Below are 14,782 nucleotides of genomic sequence, written 5' to 3' on the forward strand. Positions count from 1 at the left end.
TTTCCATGAAAAGTTAAAAAGAAAAAAATTAGATTTGATTGTTTCCATTTGCCATATTATATGCAAACACTTAAATGAAGAGGTGCTATACTGAACGTAGGAAAAGAAAAATGTGACCAAGCTTTTTGAGAAATACTGAAAAATCAAATTTTGACATTGCGGAATTTTTCAAAGATTTGTTCAGTTCAAGTAAAGAACATTTTTAAATGAGTGTAATTTTTTGTACATGCTCAGAAATGCATTTCAAACAATAAAAAAAGCTTTATTAATTTTAAATCAAGCTGTCATTCTAATGCAAAGAACATTATCCTTTATGTAGTCTGACTTAAAATGCTTATCAACTCTTTTTCTATTACAGATTTTTTTCTTTCTACCATACTTTGTAAAATGAGTGAGGGAGCTTTAAAAAAATTTTAGATACAATTCACTTTTGGGAGTCATGCTACACAGAAAAAATATTAATCAACTAAAAAGAAGAAATTTTAAAGACATGACATGCTAATAAAACTTTTTCAACTTCAGAAAATTTCTGACAAAATTTATTAGATTCTAAATAGTTTCTTGTTTTGATTCCAATTACCCAAACATACAAAACTAAATAATAAATTAAGTTTAAGACTGTTCAGTTTTTTAAATGTTTTTGTCCATTTATAGTAATATCCAAAGACTGAGGAGAGTAGAGAAAAATCAACTTAGTATACATTTTAAATCTATATTTAATAAGAATTTTTTATCTTTGAAGTATATATTATGTTTGTCAAACATTAAGTTAATCTGTAGTTGCAATTTTTTTTTTCTAGGATAAAAGGATGGTCAGAGCCCAGAAAGATCAATTATTCTTGTTTGACTCTGCATTTTCATTTGAGTATTTACTTGCTGTATCTTCCTAACATCATATAAAAATAAGACATATTTTCTTGTGGTTCTGGAGTCTTCAGGCATTTCAGCCTCACATGAGCAAATCATTATCACAAGGAACATCAAACAATGAAGGACCTAAAACTAAGTCTACCTGAGGAAACTTTTATTATTACTTTTTATAAACTTTTTGGTTTATTTTCCATGAAAATACAAATGCAATTATTTGGGGAGACAGAGGGGATATATGCTTAGTTTGAATTTTTTTGTTTGTTTTTGATAGCTTTTATTTTTAGAGCACTCTTTTTCCAAAGTTACAGATATAATTAAAATTTTTATGATAACTGAAATATTAGAAGTTCTTCTTTCCACTAGAGTTTTATCTCATGTATGAAAAGACACTCCTCCTAAATCAGTATCAAAATTCTATATGTTCAGATTCAGGAGCAACAAAACCATGAAAACAGCCAAGTTATAAAAGCCCTCTTTCAGATCTGGAACAACTTCTGAAAATAAAGAGGATTTGGCATACATTATACTAAAGGAAAAGGCCTACTTTCAATATTTCCTGATTCCGCGAATCCAATAAAATCCTTATGGCATAAAAACTTGTTTGCAAAACCTATCACTGAAAACATAACCAACCTCCACCAAAAGAATGGAAATTTGTACTTTTTCTTGTGTGTTTTAAAAGAAAGGTTAAAAGATTTTCTTGTCTCTTCAAACAGCAATGTCATTTAGCACCTGAAAGATACACAACTAAAATACACGCATATTCATTTTCAAAAGAAACACTAACAAAAATTAAAACACTTGGTGATTACGTAAATACTGATGACGCCAATACAAAAGTATTTGCCACTGTGAAGGGCCTAAACAGGATCACATCTTGTCCTGATCATACCTGCCTGCCAGAAGAAAACAGGCAGCCGACCAATTACGGGGTGTTTATCTATACAGTGGCACCTTTGTTCTCCAACAATGTCAGACTGCAAACGCCCTGGAACACATATTTACCTGGAGGATTCTTGGCAGGATCATTGTGGCTTGGACTTCCTGATTGTCCAGAATCTGTAAAGAAATCACAGAAAATGTTTTATTTTTAATTTGTTTTGAAAGAATTTCACAATCCTCAGAAGGACTTCAAAATGTTTTTTAAGGCTAAACAATGCAGATGAGTGTTTAAATAAAGTATACTTTCCCAAGCCTTTCGGCAGTAACATTTTATTTATCAAACTAGATGAATGACTATCCCCATTTCTATGTCAAAGGAGAGGGGGGTGGGTACGGATACAGAAGATTCTTCAGGTAGAGCAAGATTTCTTTTTTGAAACAAAAGGCCTGGCAATAAAAGGCAGTTTGAAGGTTGGGCCTGTCAGTAGCAATATGAAATACAGCAGGTAAATCCCCTAAAAGTGCAATCTGAGTGTAATTAAACAGGCTTTAGAAAACCGGAAAGTGTTTTTACTCAGTGATTAAAATACACAAAAATGAGAGTCCATTTTTCCAGGATTTCATGTGCATACACACATATCTGCTCCAATAATTCCCCTACCTACTGGATCCGGGCCCAGATTTGTCTGCATCCCATAATAGCAATCGATTTGCAAACACCAAGAAAAGCACAAATTACTAGGAAGAAACCAACATGGCTTTGTGGAGAGCAAATTGTTGGATCAATTTAATTTCCATCTGCGATAGATGGAGAGACTACAGATAAGGAAGAAGGAAGCGATCAATATCCTATATCTAAATTTCCTATCCCACATTATTCCTCATCAATGCTACAGAAAGAAACATGAAGGAGACACTACTGTCAGGTGACGTGCATTCCTGAACTAATCTGACCCTGTTGTGTTTTGCTCGCTTCTCTTTCCTCCAAGTCCCTTCTGCATTTTTCTGTGCCATTTGCCACATATTATGTATATACTTACTTGCACATCTCTGTGTAACCTTTGATTGGTTCTAGTATTTAAGTTTTGTCTCCCCAACTACATGGCATGCTCGTAAGCAGAGGCAGAGATCCTGTCTACTCCTTTTGTGTCTTCCTCAGTGTGCTGTTCTGGCTGTTAATGCACTGGGCTTTCAGTAAATGCCAGAAAAATGGACGGCTCAGATTCAGCAGCCTCCTTCGCTTGCCTAGAAAAGGCAATTTTGAACTTAAGAGTAAATTTCAACAAAATTTGACAGGTGCGCACAGACACATCTGTCTCTTCCCTAAACCTTGCCAATGTACCTAGGCCAAGATGGATCAGGTGTTATTTAAACAGAGAAAACTTATGCTGGGGTTTGTTTTTTTTCCCCCAGCAGGGTTATTCTGCTCTTCCATTTAAGAGATTAACATACTGCAGTTGCTGCTTCTACTATTCGATGCAAGGACATCCTGCTAGCTCCTTTCCATATAAAACTTGGTTATTTATTCCTGCCCTTTGCCTCAGGCCTGCTAACAAGATTTAATGCTGAGATCAGACTCTTACCCCTTCATTCCATTTCCCTAATTGTCATTTTCTTTTTTGCTGAAAACAGTCTTCATGTACTCTTAGCAAATATATTTAGTGATTCTCATATTATCCTCCAATTTGTTGTGATCTCCAAAAATGGAAGTAAAAAACTAGTAAGGACTGCTCCAAATTCTGGCTAGTTCAGAGATTTGGGTACTCTCTATAAAGCTTGTCTCTCATCTCCCAATTATTCTATGACTTCTGAAACTGAGACATGATTTATAACGTGGGAAATCAATCTTTCTCTTTTTACATTCCTGTAAAAGATGGTACAACATTGGCCACTTTCCAGGTATAGAGCATGATAGTTATACAAAAATTATAAATCATATTATTTTGCTACAACCTCAGCTGTTTCTGCCTTAAGTTCCTCTGACAAATGACCACTGGTATCAATACTGCACTGCAGTTTAATTTCTCAGGTGACTCTAACATTTTGAGGAGTTCCTATTTGTGCATATTAACACATCATTTCAGGACCTCCCGTGTTTTCTTTTCCCCTCTAAAGCTACCTCACGTTTATGGAGGTCTAGTCACGTGTCCCTTAAGGTGGCTAACACCGCCTTCATGACGACACACCAGGAGGCAGGTTAACGCTGTCATCAGAGGACAGGAACTATAGACTCTACATGGGTCTTAGCATATTTAATTAAATCAACTTTGAAATGGCATCACAAACCTCTTTTCTAACATGTGGTTGCTAAAATTTGGTTCAATAAAGAATGAAGGTCCCTACCATCCCTAAGAAAGTATTTTGTTAGAATAATGACACCCTCTATGACCACAACATCCCACTTGGGAAAGCCTATTCTTTTCTCTACAAATTTACCCTTTTTCCTCATCTCCAACAATTGCAGACCAACCTCTTCAATTGAAAAAATATATAATTACTTATAAAACCACAAGCATTTAAGGGAAATCTGAAATAGACCCTAAATTTGAGTCACATACTAGCTTTTAATGAGAAGTCCACTTAGTAAAATGCTCTGGCATTTATTTGCAAGCACACAATGGCAAGTTTTCCCTCCTACCCCAAAGTCTATGCCTTCCCATCAGGTAAAATGGCACACACTGGCTCCCAAAAGCATAGAGGAGGGTCCTTGCAGAGAAAAAGTTGGAAAACACGTACTTTTCAGACTGTAAATTCTAACACTATTATCAACTCTTAACTCTTATGTCACCTTATATGGGTCACTTAATTCCAACTGCTGGAAAAGGAAGTAACCAGGGAGTCGCAGTTGGCAGAGAAACCAAAAATGAACTGTTATTGTGGTTGTCTTCAGGGAAGGAATTATTCAGACCACATCTAAAACCCTTCCATTTCACTACCCAGGTCAAATTACTCTATACCCAAAGGTTTTATTTAACCACTTCCATCATTTGCTCTCAAGTCTCATGTGTGTGTACTTGTGTGTGTGTTTGTACTCAATGTATTATAGCTCTGTCCACTAGTGAATCCAATGTGAATCCTAGCTCTGTCCACTAGTCTGATCCTATGCAAAATTACTTAACTCTTAGAGCCTTGGGATCTTGATCTTTAAAACTGTAATACTCTCTATGTCATAGAACCACTGCAAAGATTTTATCATACAAAAGCATCAAGCACTGGTTAGATACATTCTGCACAATCAATAAATGAAAGATAATATTAAACATAGAGGTCACATTCAAAAAATGATTAATAGTTTGCATGAATTGACTTTCAGAAAGAAAGGGAGAAAGGGGACATGACTAAATTCTGTCCATCCCAGGACAAGCATCTAACATTGTCAGTGGTAAATCAACTGAACAAGACCGCATGTGTGTGCCCTCCTGAGAATTCCTGTCAATGATCTGTCCCACTCTCCCCAAAGCGGCAGTCACTACTGCTTTTGAGAGGATCTCAGGGTCTCTCATGATCAAAAAGCAGTAGATAGCGGCCATCTAAGGAAATTCCTTCCTAAGACTGAAATCTTTGAGAAACAAAGCTATTAAGGATGGGGTTGTGAGTCACTCAGCACACTGGGTCTTCAGCCTAGAAAACAAGATTTTGATGCAGTCAGAAAATAAGAGAGGTGAGTGGGGGTCTTGAGGGCAGCAGACCTAAACCAGTCCTCCGTCATTCCCTCCACGTTTCATTGTCTTCCTTGATCTCAATCTCTATTTTTTCATTTCCTTGTTTGTCTCCTTCTGACTTACGAAACATAATTTAGAACTTAAATACATTTTGTACTCCATACTTATGAAAATCTCATATTCCCCATTCTTTATTCTTAAGTGTGACTCAAGCATATTATATTTCTTCTTCTAGGAAAAAATAGTAATGAAGCTATTTCTAAATTACTAAATTACTACTCAATCAATTTCTCCTCCCTTAGGTTACAGATTCCGCAGAAACTTATCAGAAAAAGTTCACTCCCCCACATGACCTTTACCAACTTTTATTCAATCCTTTTGTCCACTCCTTATTAACAAACAGCCACTGGAATACTTCAGTGATCTAAATGGCTTGTCCAAAGTTAAATGGCAACTATTAAAATGTGTGTTCTCTACACGGACCACCCATCCAGTCACACTGCCTCTTGAGTAGTTATGATGCAATCTTAAAATCATGCAAAGCCAAATGATCTTTTAGTAGATTAAATGTTTCTGGGAACTTGACCTTCCTCTAATTTTCCCACCACTTACCAATACATGCAAAACATTTTTCACAAATTAAAAAAAAAACCCACAAAAAAAATCTTTAGCTATTCTTTCCACCTATATTGGAAATAATTATTATGAACATTGAAGTCTACACACCAACTAATGCTTTTAAGAGAGGCCAACTCTAAATCAAATTTAGTTTGGATTCTCTCCACTAAACAAAGGACATTCTAATGTTTTACTTAAAACCTGGTAGAAGTCCAAATAAATGTTTGTTAAATATGTAAGATAATAATGACCTGTTAAATGTTTGTTACTGGGTACTAACTTTCTAGGGGGGATGAACTCAATTATCTGATGTGGGTAGAACATCAAAACTGTGAAAGATTTTTTGGAAGGTCGTTAATGGAAGCATCAATTAAATGTAAATCGGTAAGATTTATAGAGCAGCTTCTACATCCCAGTGGCTGATGTTCGGAACATAATAGGTTCTTCATAAAAGCATATTAAGTTTCCATTTAATTTACAGTAACAACCTTTAAAAATATTGTTTAAAAAAGACTATAAAGTCTGTGCCTCCTAGAAGCTCAGAGGCTACTCAAAGAGACATAAATGCACAAATAAAAAAATACACTGTGATAGGTATTATAAATGAGTATATATCAAGAGGGAACAAGTAAATGGATGGGGAAGAGCATGCCATAAAGGATATCAGAGGGAGGTGACCTTAGGAACAGGGTCTTAACAATGAATAGAACTCTTATCTTTCTATCCTACTCTGATGCCAGGGTGATCATTTTAAAACCCAAAACTGATTAAGCCAGTGTTTTTCAACCACCATGATTATAAACTCTATAATCTTCATAGAACATCAGGGTGGTTAACTCCTTTGCAACCAACACAAAATTTCTGGTGGATGACACTGGTCTGCAGACCAGCAGTTGGAAATCACTGGATTAAGCTACTTCCCTGCTAAAAGTCATACATGCATTTCAAATACCAACAGAAAAAGATTCAAATTTTTAGTGTGTCATTCAAGGCACCATGACCTGGCCCCTACCAACACTTGTGTCATTCTTAAACCTTTCAGTTCCCCATTGTCTCCCGAGTCATGGCACACGGTGTCCCTCTTTTTGCTCCCTGAAGTCCTCTCATTCAGAAGTCATCCCTTTTAGATTCAGAGGTACATGAAGGCAGGGACGCTGCCCTTAGTCCTATGATTCTAATCTTAGGTAGAGTGCCGGGCACATTAGGTCGAGGATGAATAGAAAACAATTGATCTACAGACCACAGAAGGGCACAGAACAGAAAGGCTGGGCGTGATCCCCTCTGCGCAGACACATATATCAGAAGTCAAACAGGTACACCTTTGGTGACAAGGAAAGCAGAGATGAACAATTCCCAGGGCGGGTCTCATGGCCTGATTGTGAGGCTCAGTTCTCCTCCATATTACTTTCTGAAGAAGCATTTGAAAATGGGAGGGGGTAGGTAAGAGGAACTATTATGAGTCAGATATTAATCTTCCATTCTCTCCGACAAAGGGCAGAGATGTTTAGGAAGGATCTAGAAAGCAGACCCCCTGCGTGCGAGCAGGACAAGGAGAAGCTTTCAATGTACTTTATATACAAGCGGCCTTTTCTACTGTCAGGTGAGACTTACTTCAGGATTCACTTTACGCTCTGACACCATGACTTGAGTAACAACAGGAAAACTAAAATTAAGAACCATGATCTTAGTTTAGTCATTTTGGTGCAAAGAAGGAACTGAACAAACTCACTTGTCAGTTCCCTTCTGGCTCTAAAATTCTATGATTCTATAACAATATAGCTTTTATATCCCGGGATATCAAAGAGTAAATGAAACCCACACTGTAACCTGTTAACCTACAGATAGCCTCTTGCTAGAACTAAAATTAGTCATCATGTGATAAAAGGCTCCTTTGTCATATTCCTCTGCTTTAAGCAGGTAAAGAAACAGCCCATTGTCAACTAAAGAATATGGGATTTAAAAAGGCTTAGATTAGTCCTTCTTTCTCTCCAAAACATTATCAATTATCAACATACTAAAATAGTGTATTTTTACAAATGAAATAAATATAGAGCACACCAGAAAGAATCACTTCAAAAGGAGAACAACCAAGATGCAAGAAACCAAAACTTGAGGGAAGGGACACAAATGTATGCCCTTGATAGTAGGGGCACAAAAAAGAAAGACAGAAACATCTACCTTTTTATAGGCAGGAGGGACAAAACCCTTCTCCTCTGGACAACGGGCGCCCTCCTCTTCCACCTCCCGGCCATGCCTCACTCCTGGCTGTTTACTTTCTGCAATGACTATTTCCCTGGGATTTATAGTGACTGAGCTTCATGTAATCACTATTCTGAATACGTATAGAATTTGCTATTTTCTCTTCCAGCACAGTTAAAACACTATACAGCTTCAGTTCTAAGGGAGGCCTCTTCATCTGTTGGGGTGACACAAAACTATAGTTTTATAATATTTTCTTTTTCCTCTAGTAAATGTCTATTGGAATAACACACAGAAAGAACAGGTGAAGGCTAAGTGCTTTCCTTGTCTCACACTAGCATATAAAAGGGCAGGAAAATGTTTTCTCTCTCTCATCTATCTGTCTCTTCCTTCTGCTTCTGTTTCTGTCTCTCTCTCTTCTCCAAAGTACATTACATTGTATGGCATCCACCACTTTGCAAAACATGGTTAGAAAGCACGGACGCCATCACTTTCTTAATGGAGTCCTTTACATGTTTTTGCTGAGTATTCACCCCTTTCCCTAAACCCAGTTCTGAGCAGGAGGAGCAATCAAACCTCTCTGAATCCTTTTGGCAGAACCAAAATTATACTCTGGAGATATGGTTTCTTATATATTTTTAATCATGGCTTTTCATCTACATTATTTCCCATTGGAAGTCACAGACCTTCCGAGCTCCCTTTCTATTGGTTAACATTGAATTTTAAATACATGTTTGATATAGTTAAATTCAACATTTTAAAAGATGTTGCTAGACTGAGGCTCCTTACAGATAAAGTAAGTCAGTTAACCAAAGTAGAACACCGAACTAAGGAACCGGTAATACATCCTCTATTTCTTATCCTTACACATTCTGCCTAGATCTATTTACTAAACTTTCTTTTAAAAAGCCACTTCTTTTTTTTTTTTTTTTTTGCTTACCAGGGAGATTAGGTTTAAAACATCATATTTTGGGGGTTAAAATAAGAATTTGGGATCAAGACCACAAGAAATTAGTTGAAAAGCACAGGCCACTAAAATGTAAGGGAAAAGGAAAACCACAACTTCCACAAGAGAAAATCATACCTATCCATGACAGGGGGCTACTGACCAGTGCCGATCAGAATTCCTTGCCCCAAAAGTGTTACACCTCCTCTCCTCACCTCTCTGACCAGAGCTTTGTACTGCTTCATTAACTAGCACCAAAACCCCCATAAAGGAAAGCAGGGATAATCGCAGCTGACCTTTCTGGCCTAAGATTAAGTTCAATGACTCTCCCCTGATCCAGGGATTGAGTGAACTAAAGGTCACAACCAGGGTCATCTACACTTCTTGCTTTCGAAGCCTTCAGCCTATAGCATATGTGCTGCCGAAGGGAGCACAGCCTTTAGCCTATAGAATGCAAGGACACCACACTGGTCATTGTCCAGATTGCTAACTTTCTACCGCGTGTTTTCAATTAAGTAAATAAAATGTAGTAATTAAATCAAGATTGCGTAATATGTTTTTGATTTGTAATCTCATTTGAATTAATTAACTGACTCAATCCTTGTTTAGTTTTTAAACTGGCCTAGTTAGAAAAGAGTCCCTGGGAGCAAATCCAGTTTTCTATCTCTAAAAACAAGGCAAAGCAATCTGGCATACTAAAAAAAAAATTTTTTTTAATGCACCAGCAAAATATAAATACAGAGGCAAGAGTGTCAGTATAGAGAAAGGAGGAGTTTTATGGCATGATTTTGACTAAAAAAAAAAAAAAATAGTTCTCGCACTAGAGAGAAATAAACCAAAACACTATTTATTCAAAACATTTCTTTTCCAATTTTATGAAGATTACATGTTTGTTGGAAGCAAAACATTTCCAGCTGTATTTTTAAGTTTCTGAAGAGAGTTGTAAGATTTATAATCTTTCATAAATACTGCCCATATCTCATAATATTAAATGAACATGCCACTGCGTACTTGAAGGAACAATTTGCCAATGTGCTTTGCCGCATGACAACAATAAAATCCTTCCAAAACCCAGCCAGGTCCAGTAGGAAAAGATGAGATGAATGTTCTGTCTTTCCCATCTGGGAGACATTGTGGATTTCAGCTATACTATGTAATATAATTTTTTTTTTCTTGGAAACCAAGAAACCTGCATTTTATAGCAAGGTATGTAGTGCAAAGAGAATGTTGGTGAAATATGAATCTGGAAATGAAAACCAGAATGTCATCAGACTCAAGAACCTAATTATGGAGGCAAATTGAAAAATCAATGCAAAATTTCAACATAAACCCAATGCAATGCTTATGATTCTGTTAAATTTTCTCTTAAAAAGAAAGCATGGGAAAATAAATGCTCTTTTACATTTAAAGTCCTGAACAGGATTTATAACACTGCCTGGCACCATCACGTATCTGCTTTATTCTGTCCTGGGGTCCTCATGCATTATTCTAAATCCTACACATAACACATTCCTGTGTACACATGGCCCTTTTGTGCTACATCGTTTCTTGTATCTCCCCAAAACTTAACATAATATTGGATATCTAGATTAAAACCAGACCCGAGACTTTCTAATACTTCACTGGCCATCTTTCTTCTCAGAGAACAGGACATTTTTTCCCGAAACTGTCTGAAGAGTCAGAACTCCTGGGTCCCATTCCAGTAACTGACAACCACTTGGACTCTGACCCTTAGGAAACCACTTCATGCCTGACTCAGTTTTCATCATGCCCAGTCACTGAGACTGGATAAGAAAAAGGTAAGAGTTCTTAAGCCTTAGTCATTTCCATAAGGATTAAGAGGGGAAAAATAACTTCATACAACCATGAAAATATGCACAAGTATTTGTGGAAAAGGCTAAAATATTTTTAAAACATAATACTTAAAGGTTTAATTCCTGCCCCCTCAAAAAAACTCATCTAGTTAGTCTTCCCGTTTTCATTCTATAATTCCCCTTGAAACACTAATAACACTGGTAATTAAAGGACTGGATTAGAGTCCAGCTCTTCTGCTAGTCTTTAACATTCATGGGGTCAAGATACGTTTTAGTCTTACTATCGAGCATAATTTCTAGCTTGATCAGCCTTTGTTAAATAAATGAGCACTATTTAACAGTGAACAAGACCTTGATACTGACATCACTTAAAACACTTTTTGTCTTCCTTAAATTATAAATAAGTGATCACTAATGCCAATCATAAATTTTACTTCTTTGGTTACTATCAACACTTATTCTATTTTTTAAAAGGCTGCAACCTCTCTACAAAACAAATTCAGCACATGATTCAGTAATAACCAAAAAGTCATATTCTTATTTTTTCAGTATTCATTTTATCACAAGCATGTCTGCCTTAAGAAAATACTTTAAACGAGTAGATTTCTCTATTACATGCACTAAAAAGATATTTTTGCCAAATTATCAAAATATTTATTTTAAAATTATTATGACATTAGGGGAAAAAATGTACGGTTTTTTCTATATATCCTATTAGTTACACATATATAATTAATAACTACCTTTTGCTTTATTTATTAAATCATGGCTCTTAAGACAATGATGATATATTTATATAAAATTGCACATATTTAATTGAAGGTGCATAATAATTAGCAGAGTAATAGAGTAAGACAAAGATAATATACTTTCTACCAATCTAAAGTAGATTTGTGTATCAGACATTCATTACTTCTTTTGTTTTATCATAATATTGGAGGAACAAAATCAGAGAAGTCACTTGATAAAGCAGGAAGCTTACTGATATGACAGATAATGGTATTAAATGTCCTAAGAGTTCCTCAATAAGTGGTTCAAAGAACTTCTGTTCCCATGTTTTCAGGGCAAAAGCTAATTTACCAGGAATAAAACTACTTGAATAATACATCATGTGAACTAACATCTTTGAAAAGGAATAAAATGATGAAGCAAATGAGGAGATAGCAACTTCCTCCTGCAAATTAAAACTATGCATGAAAGGAAAGTAACTCAATTTTACTGATAGAATAAAACTTTTAAAATGGCTAAATAACATTTTTTCTTTTTTTTTAGAAAAGGTCAAAATTATTCTAGTATGTGAAATAATACTTTTGAAAGAACTCTGAGAAGTTTACAACCCAACAGAAATAGGAAGATTTGTTATAATTTTACGGGGCAACATTCTTTTAAATGGTCATTTTAAGAGGAAAGTTTAAAATATAGGTAATTTTACCCTGAATCTGTAGCTCAGTTGGTTAGAGCAGTGTCTCAAAATATCAAGGTTGTGGGTTCAATTCCCAGTCAGGGTACATATATACAAGACTCAATCAATGAACACATAAACAAGTAGAACAATAAATTGATGTTTCTCTATCTCTCCCTTCTTCTCTCTCTCTAAAAAGTAATATTTTTTAAAAAAAATACAAGTAATTTAAACAATTAAAATAATGAGCCTATTATAAAAGCCTACCATGGAACCCACTGCTCATTTCTATGGTTATCTGAGAAATGAGAAAAAAATGAGAGGCACTTACTATATCTATTTTAAAAGGAATCAGGATCATAGGGGCACAGAGCTGTGTACCATGTGCTCAAAATTTCTTCTATTTTGTCATTTTACTCCGTTTCTCTTTAATAGAGATTCAAATAGACTCCTTATGATTAAAAAATCTCTAAGCTAAATCTAAAGAACAAGTTTCTGCATAATGTCCCATCCATATGTCTTAAATGTCAATGGTATCAAATCTATGTAATTTTATACATCAGATGCCTTCCAGATGTGACAAAATTTTAAGAGACCAACTTCAAGGTTGTTTTTTTTTACTGAAGACTCATCTCCCATGCTCATAAAGATTATTTTCACTGAACATAATATTATACATGGCTAATGTTCAATTTTCCAAATTTATTATTATACTGCCATTTCAAAACTGACATTGCCTTCCAATCAAAAAACAAACCATGCTGCATACCCAACCTAAAAAAAAAAAAACCAAAAAAAAAAAACCACAGAAGCACCAGAAACCACATCATAATTTGCAAGTTGTAGACAGTGCTTGATTACAAGGACAATTAAACTTTTCCTTGTCCATTCTTAGTACCTCTGGAAGATAGAAAAGAGGAGGGAGAGGTCATCTACAATTCTTTGTCAGAGCTGACTGCCACCAGAACCAACCAAGCCTGCCACCTGTTGTTTCTGGTTATAAAGATTATTTCCAATTAGAGAAGATCAAATCATTCTTGACATTTAAAGTATGTTAGAATTTGAAAATTAACCAACATGATCATTCATGGAGAATTTTCAAAAGCATCTAACAATAATACTAGGATAAAAAGACAAACAAAACTTTCTGGTGGGTTTTTTTTTTTTAATCTTTTTTTTTTTCTTTTTCTTTTTCTTTTTTCATTTTTCTGAAGCTGGAAACAGGGAGAGACAGTCAGACAGACTCCCACATGCGCCCGACCGGGATCCACCCGGCACGCCCACCAGGGGCGACGCTCTGCCCACCAGGGGGCGATGCTCTGCCCCTCCGGGGCGTCGCCATGTTGCGACCAGAGCCACTCTAGCGCCTGAGGCAGAGGCCACAGAGCAGAGGCCACAGAGCCATCCCCAGCGCCCGGGCCATCTTTGCTCCAATGGAGCCTTGGCTGCGGGACGGGAAGAGAGAGACAGAGAGGAAAGCGCGGCGGAGGGGTGGAGACGCAAATGGGCGCTTTTCCTGTGTGCCCTGGCCGGGAATCGAACCCGGGTCCTCCGCACGCTAGGCTGATGCTCTACCGCTGAGCCAACCGGCCAGGGCCCGGTTGTTTTTTTTTAAAATGAATCACTTGAAGCCAGTAAGACTTTGGATAATATCATGCAAACTTAATCCCTTCCACAAAATTAATTACCTCAATTCCATCCCTCCCCCCAAATCAGATTTGCCATGTAGTGTTAATATGTACTGAGAGCCATCCTTCTCTCTATTTCTGCAAACTACATTCCCCAGCTCTGTTATCAACTGGCTTCAAGCTAGGTCCAACCAATGGGAAGTAATGGAGGGAGTTTGGGAATTTGGAGGGCAGGAAGAGAAGAGAAAGGGAGGTTTTCCTTCCCTTCTCTAAACTTTGACAGCTGTCTCCAAGGAATGGCTAGGGGTCCTTTGTGGTTCTTCCTTTCAGTGGACAGGTCCTTCTCCCTGCGGTCCACACTCCCCTCAGACAGCTCCTGCTCGAGGACTCTGGTAACACCCTTCTTCCTTTGTCCCTCCAGCCCCAAGCTGTGGTGCTAGGTTCCTACCCGCAATAATGTGTAGGTTGCTTCACTGCTACCCATGCCGTTTTCTATCTATTCTAGTATCATTACAAATGGATTCCCCCCTATGAATTTCTTTGTACTGGGACTCTGACAAGAGCTCCGGTTTTTGGGACCCTGAAAGATATATATGCTTTGTGAAGTTTAACATAGTCATCACTCTAAAATAAATGTCAGGTAGTAGAGTTAATAGTACTAATACCATTTCGAATTTTAATAAATTCCAAGTATTTGTTATGATTCTTATTTTAAAAGGTGGGAGTGAAAAAGCACTGCCCCGGCTCAGTACTAAGGATGA

General features: G+C 36.7%; 1 protein-coding gene across 11 annotated transcripts in view; it reads right to left on the reverse strand.

The window, feature by feature from the left end:
- NFIB (nuclear factor I B) overlaps positions 1-14,782 on the reverse strand; it is a 240,223-nt gene that overhangs the window by 104,808 nt on the left and 120,633 nt on the right. For all 11 annotated transcript variants that reach the window (XM_066368187.1, XM_066368183.1, XM_066368186.1 and 8 more), the window contains one exon: positions 1,876-1,929. In XM_066368187.1, the coding sequence (XP_066224284.1) occupies positions 1,876-1,929 (54 nt within the window). The remainder of the gene's footprint in view (positions 1-1,875; positions 1,930-14,782) is intronic.

The sequence above is a fragment of the Saccopteryx leptura genome, chromosome 2 (assembly GCF_036850995.1).
Source record: "Saccopteryx leptura isolate mSacLep1 chromosome 2, mSacLep1_pri_phased_curated, whole genome shotgun sequence".
NCBI lineage: Eukaryota > Metazoa > Chordata > Mammalia > Chiroptera > Emballonuridae > Saccopteryx > Saccopteryx leptura.